The 6286-nt window shown below is 34.2% G+C and overlaps 1 protein-coding gene across 1 annotated transcript; it reads right to left on the bottom strand.

Annotated features, from left to right (window-relative positions):
• Positions 1-3885: 3885 nt before the first annotated feature.
• On the bottom strand, positions 3886-5863 carry LOC122196574 (uncharacterized). The gene is made up of 7 exons (XM_052768799.1): positions 5753-5863; positions 5653-5710; positions 5440-5504; positions 4864-5358; positions 4597-4735; positions 4060-4500; positions 3886-3986 (listed from the first exon to the last, which is right to left on the bottom strand). The coding sequence occupies exons 1-7, from the start codon at positions 5861-5863 to the stop codon at positions 3886-3888; spliced, it is 1410 nt and encodes a 469-aa protein (XP_052624759.1).
• Positions 5864-6286: the final 423 nt, after the last annotated feature.

Genomic DNA, 6286 nt, shown 5'->3' with positions numbered 1-6286 from the left:
GTCTAAATTTTTCATAAAACGGGCTTTATTTGGAAACCCGCGGTTTTATGGACTAAAAAACAGCATTTTTATCAAAAATGGGCATTTATGGTAAATTCTCGGCTTAATGGGCCAAAAATGTCATTTTATCAAAAATGGGCCTCAAATACCCATTCACATGCTTATTGGGCCTTATATACTCATTTCATGAGTATTGGGCCTATATATTCATTACATGATTATTGGGCCGGTTATACTAAATTTCGTGTTTATTGAGCCTCACGACACAATCTATGTTAATTGGGCTGATAACAATAACCATTTGACATTTTGATAAAAACAAATGGTATTTTCCATCACCAATGTTTTGTAATAAAAAAAATACATACTTGAAACATTACTTAAAGCGTTAAACAACGTGACGCACTATTCGCGTAGATTTAGTTAAGACTCTTGTGAGACACGCATTCATTCGTACCTACCTAGTGTACATCATAAGTCCTATAGTTATAACCAGAGTCTCCTGGAGGGAGAGCGAGAATTTGTGTGTAGATCTGTATGGGATTGACACCCCCACACCTGAGCTATTCGCTACAGCTAGACGGGTCAGTCTAGGGTGACAAATGTCTTACCTATCACGACGCCTGAAGACGTCATGACATGCATACAGTCATATCAAGCATGGTAATAGCGACTCACAAAGAGAATACCAAACAAATAAATTTACGGAAGACATATACTCTTTCGTGATACAAAGTACGTACTATACATTTTTATTGCTCGGGTCTTGGGGTTAAGACCACATCTTCTTTTATATTCAGAAAATATAGTATTTTATGGAAACTCTCTTCATACATTATCAAACAAGAACACGCATGCTCTACTAGAAGATTTGAAACAAAACTTACAAACCATTTTTATAGAAAATATCAGATTTTCTAGTGTTTACAAAATGATACAAAGTTTTCATACAAACATGCTTATGAACTAACGAACATTATATATGTTGACGTTTTCAAAATAACTTGTATTCACAGGGACTCGTTAAGCAGGTCGATCATCAAGAACATGTGGACTCATGTCGTATTTTTTTTTGTGCTTCCATAATACATTTAATATTTTGGCATGTAATTTTTGTGAAACAAATACAATGATGTAAACCTTGTATAGTGTATTATTGAATGTATGGTGATGATGTTGTCTATGATTCATTTATATATACTGTGATAATATTACAAGATGAAGTCACCCACCCCCCCCCCCACCCCCCGGACGTTTCCGTTGTTCTGGGTAAGGGTGTAACAATTGGCATTGGTGTCTTCAACCCATAAGCATAGTGAGAAGACTCACATCTCGGTCACTACTCAACTACGACTGCTCTCGCTACTAGAAATACCAATGTTACACAAAACAAAGTTCCAAAAGAGTGCTAAGGTGAAGAATAGAGACTTGTTCTTTGAATCTTAGCTCACTTCTTCTTCTTTCTTCATTCAAGAACTTCCAAGAACACTAAAAATGGCTTTAACAATGGAGGAAAGATATTAGGGTTTCTTCAAATCTTGACGAGGTTGAGGGTGAGCAAATCATAGCCTCCTCATTCCTTTAAATATGGAGCAAAACCGGAAAATTTGGGTTTTCCACACGCCAGCTGCCATACCGTGGCTAAATACTGCCACTCTGTGGCGGCTTAAGTGAAACATGAGTTCCAACTTTCCTCTCCAAGTTGTGGTGGTGCCTCCATCACGTCGTGGCAATCCTGAAATGCCAAAAATTGAAAGTATAAATCACCTCAAGATTCGGGCATTAAATAGGGTTTCTTCATGGCTAAGGAGGGTGGTGAAGCCTAAGGATAAGCAAACACTAGCTTCCTCATTCCTTTAAATATGTTGCAAAACCCAAAAAATTAGGGTTTAAGACATTAGTGGCGGCTACGCCGTGGCAGGTCAAAAGGAACCCGTGACCAGAAATGCATAGTCATGTTGTAGCAATGATTCCCCACACCGTGACAACTCTATCAAAAATACTTTATCACTTCATATAACTTTAGAAATTCAATACACTTTATAAATTCTCGACTTAACCAAGAAAAAAAATAAGGCCTGAGTGTTTATAATTTTAAGAGCATGATACTATCCATTTAACGGTATTTAATAGTTATTATCACATTAAATTATATATATAAAAAAAAGTTACCTCAAAGTAGTTTAATAGTATTTGTTTTATTAGACTAAAATATTTATTTTAGTAATTTCTTTTACCATAAGCTAAAACATTTATCCATTGCGAGTTGTGATGATGTATATTTTTAATATTATTTTTTATTTATTTTTAATATAAAAACTATTTAATATGACGATGTACTTCTTTGAGCTTGGATAATTCTATGTATTCATATTTTATTACAATTTTTAAAGAAATTGTAGTTTATCATTTTTAAACAAAAAGGTAAAATAGTCATTTGTTCAAATTCAGATAGGGCCCATCTAATTAGACCATTTATTAGTCTTAAAGGACCCTTCTAATCATTACCTTACTTTTTTTTTCTTAAATAAACAAATCATTATACTAATCATTACCTTTTAATAATCATCATTACATAATAATTTTATGTCTTTTATGTATAATTATTAAGTCAAAGTATTTTAATAATCTTTTTTAAACTTGCAAAATAAAATATGTTAAATATAATTTTTTTATATATTTTTTTAAACTTGCAAAATAAAATAGTTAAATATAATTTTTTATATTTTTTTTAAACTTGCAAAATAAAATAGGTAAAATATAATTTTTTATATATATTTTTAGGTTATTAAACTTGCAAAATAAAATAGGCTAAATATAATTTTTTTTATATATTTTTTAGGTTATTTGTATGTAATTTATTAAAATTGTTTTATTTAAAAATATTATAACAAAAGACTACAAATATGACATACTAATAATAAAACAAAATTTTGAAAGCAATACATATCAAAAGAGTTCAATTACATTCATACTTAATCCGTGATATGTATCCAAGGTATTTCAGAACTACGAGACCTATGTTGATTGTATAATTCGAAACGCGACCAATACATAGTTTGCCAGAAAGATGCAGACGAGCTTTTATGAGCATTCCAATATGTTGTGGTTGGAGGCATTGGGTAATTTCCTTTTAAAGACACCGAAATATAATGTCTTCCTACAAGTACCACTGTAATGTTTTGGTGAGATTGAAACTCTTCAGGACCTCTCCAAAGAGGGAAGCATGTTGTAGATTGTTCATGGCTTAGACAATGAACAATCACACCAAACTTGTTGGCAATCAAGTAACCAGTCAAAGGCATAATCATCCAATGTCACAAATATGCAGGTGACTCGAACCAACACAAAGACTCGTATACCTCATTGAACCCATCAGTAAAAACTTCTTGGTATGCATAAAATTGACTTTCTAACTCTTCAAGCAATTGTTGCCTAATGTATAGCCATTGGTCTTCACTGTGCCCTAGACTAACAGCTACCGCTCGAAACCCACTGTTTCCATCACCGAGTACATCTTGTATCTTGTCGATGTAATCATGAAATACATCAGGAATACTCTTCATTGGGAATGGATCATGCATTCGTGGTTCTTCATTTAAGTCAATGGCGTACGAATAATTATGCCTTTCAAGTTCTTTATTTAAATCCAACCCAATGAACTCTGATGTGGTAGAGTCATTGCATCTAGGAGGAGCTTGATTTGGAGGGTTGACATTCTTTTTATGTTGTTTCTTCATACTCGGCCGTCCGCGGGTCTTATTTTGAACTGTAGGTTCTCCAACATCAATTGTGCGCGGATCGTATATCTCTTTTAGTTTTTTCAAATAATTTTTTTTTCCTGCTTCTGTCTGCTTGTTGAAATTTTCTTTATACTTTTCAACTTCATCGTCGCAACAAATATTGCCTTTTTTTTTCAGGCTTCGTATCAGAAATACTAAGCTTTCTCCAAAAGATATCTATTAAATCCAAGGGTATTTCTTCACCTGTATTAAAATACAAAATAAATATTTTTGTAATATTTAAAAATTTATATATGTTGTAATTGAACATACTAACCTGAGCTTAAGTAAACAGAAAGCATGCAAGCACATGGTAACCCACAACTGGTACGGAGTTTGCAACCACAATTTGAGGAGTCTAACTTTGACACATTTAACCTTTGGAGCTCTCCTACTATTATATCAAGAGCTTCGTTTGAAACAGAACCTCTTAGTAACCCGAAGCAGTACAAATTATGATGCTTATATCGGAAAATTAAGCTTTTCTCAAAGCTTTCATTGATTGAAGTGAGTTGTGATTGCACAATTTCATTAATTCGTTGCACAAATCTATCGAGATTAGAACTTGCAGAGTCCAAAAATCTCTTTAAATTGGCATGTGCACTCTCGAATCTATTGGTTGTGTTGTTTCCAAAATTAAGATGTTGATCAATCCAAACAGATACAAACATTTCTTTGTAGTTGTTCAACCAAGTATCTTCTATGTATTTCAAAACACCTGAATGTTGTGATTTAGAAATATAGTTAACAAATACGTAAATAAATAATAATATAAAGGTTATGATTTAGAAATATAGCTAAAAAACAAGCTTACGTGGATATTTTATCAACATTGATTGAAGTCGCATGTAGTTTTTCGTGTAATCCATCAATGTTGGAGAATCAATTAGTAAGTTCCATAATGATCTAAAAGAGCGTCGATCATCTTCCAACGTGATACTTTTATTGCAATGCTTCAAAATGTTTTGTTCAATATGCCATCTACAAAGTAATCGGGCTGTAGTAAATTTTCTAACTCATTTGAATCGCATGTAGTAAACTCATAAACATAATCATTGGTGTGTAAAAGGGACATAAGAACCTGCATTGGAGTTCTTCCTGCTTGCTCGTGCATCCGAATCTTTTGTTGTGCATTGTATATTGTTTTAATTGTCGACACATTGTTTTCGTTTTGAACCTTCAATGCTGACAGGATGTCACGTGGCGCCACGTTCTTTCTTGTTAAATTAGCCACCAAACGAGTCTCATCGACTGATAACCGTCTTGCAAATGGATGACCTTCCATATGTTGTGCCGGTGGATGATTATGTTCATCACATATTACCCGTAGCGTCCATTTATCATGTTCTTTTGAATACTTTCCTTCCAATTGAAATTGACAATTAGTCTTTTTGCTTCCAGATGCTCTACTTGTATACTCTTTAGGTTTATACTCTCTACCACGATCACATATAAGTATGACTGTATGCACGAAGCCGTTCCCATATGCCTTTGATCTTCTAGTAACAATGACATATCCTAAAGAACGTGCGGTGTTTTGTGTCCACTCTAATAATTCCTCACGAGACTTGAACTTCTGCAATCAAATTTCAATTGAGTTAGTATATATGGTGTATCTGAAAGCATCATAATTGATATAATTATATGTGGAAAATGCCGAAGTTTTTGTAGAAAAATCTTTATCTCTAGCCGACAAGTTGATTCCTAAAAACTTAAACATCTCTAAAAAAAACACATCAGATAAATAATTAAAATATTGAAAAAATATAAAAAATTAAAAGCAACTAAAAATAGATATTTTATAAAATTTTAATGCGGGTTATTAAAATAAATTTTATATAAAAAGAATTATTTTTTTTAAGAAAAAAACCAATTTTTGTTTTTAAAAAATCCCAATTTTTTAAACCCAACCCAATATTTTTAAAACCCTAAACCAACATATAAATTAAAAAAAAAAAACCCTAAAATACTAAATCTATTATATGGCCGCCATCGACAGCAACATTCAACAAATCTTTCATCCTCAAGATTAGCTCCATCGACAACAACATTCGCAAAGGAAGCATCGTCGGTGGCTCCATCGGCAGTGGACGGCGAAGGAATGGAGGTCGAAGAACACCGGTAGACGGGAAGCCACTACCACCACCAAACGGTTTCTCTCTCCCTCTCTCTCACTTTCATTTTCCGTTCTCTCTCTCTCTCTCTCACACATTCATCTCCGGCAAAGAGAATGACGGCTGGAACACCGGTGGTCGGACCAGTGGCTACCTTCGACCGCAGAAGAGGAATGGAAGATGGCAGTGGTCGTTGATGCAGAAGAGGAAGGGAAGATAAATGGCTTCGTTTCTAGTGGGTTCGGTGGTGAGATGCGAGGCTAGTGGGCGGTCGAAGGAAGTGGCAGTGGACGGCGAAGGAATGGAGGTCGAAGGAATGACGGCTTCTCTCCGGCAAAGAGAATGGCGGTCGAAGAACACCGGTCGACGGGAAGCCACTACCACCACCAA

This window comes from Lactuca sativa, chromosome 2 (assembly GCF_002870075.4).
Source record: "Lactuca sativa cultivar Salinas chromosome 2, Lsat_Salinas_v11, whole genome shotgun sequence".
Classification (NCBI taxonomy): domain Eukaryota; kingdom Viridiplantae; phylum Streptophyta; class Magnoliopsida; order Asterales; family Asteraceae; genus Lactuca; species Lactuca sativa.
Note: the sequence above shows the minus strand (reverse complement) of the source record. Positions and strands in the feature narration are given on the sequence as shown.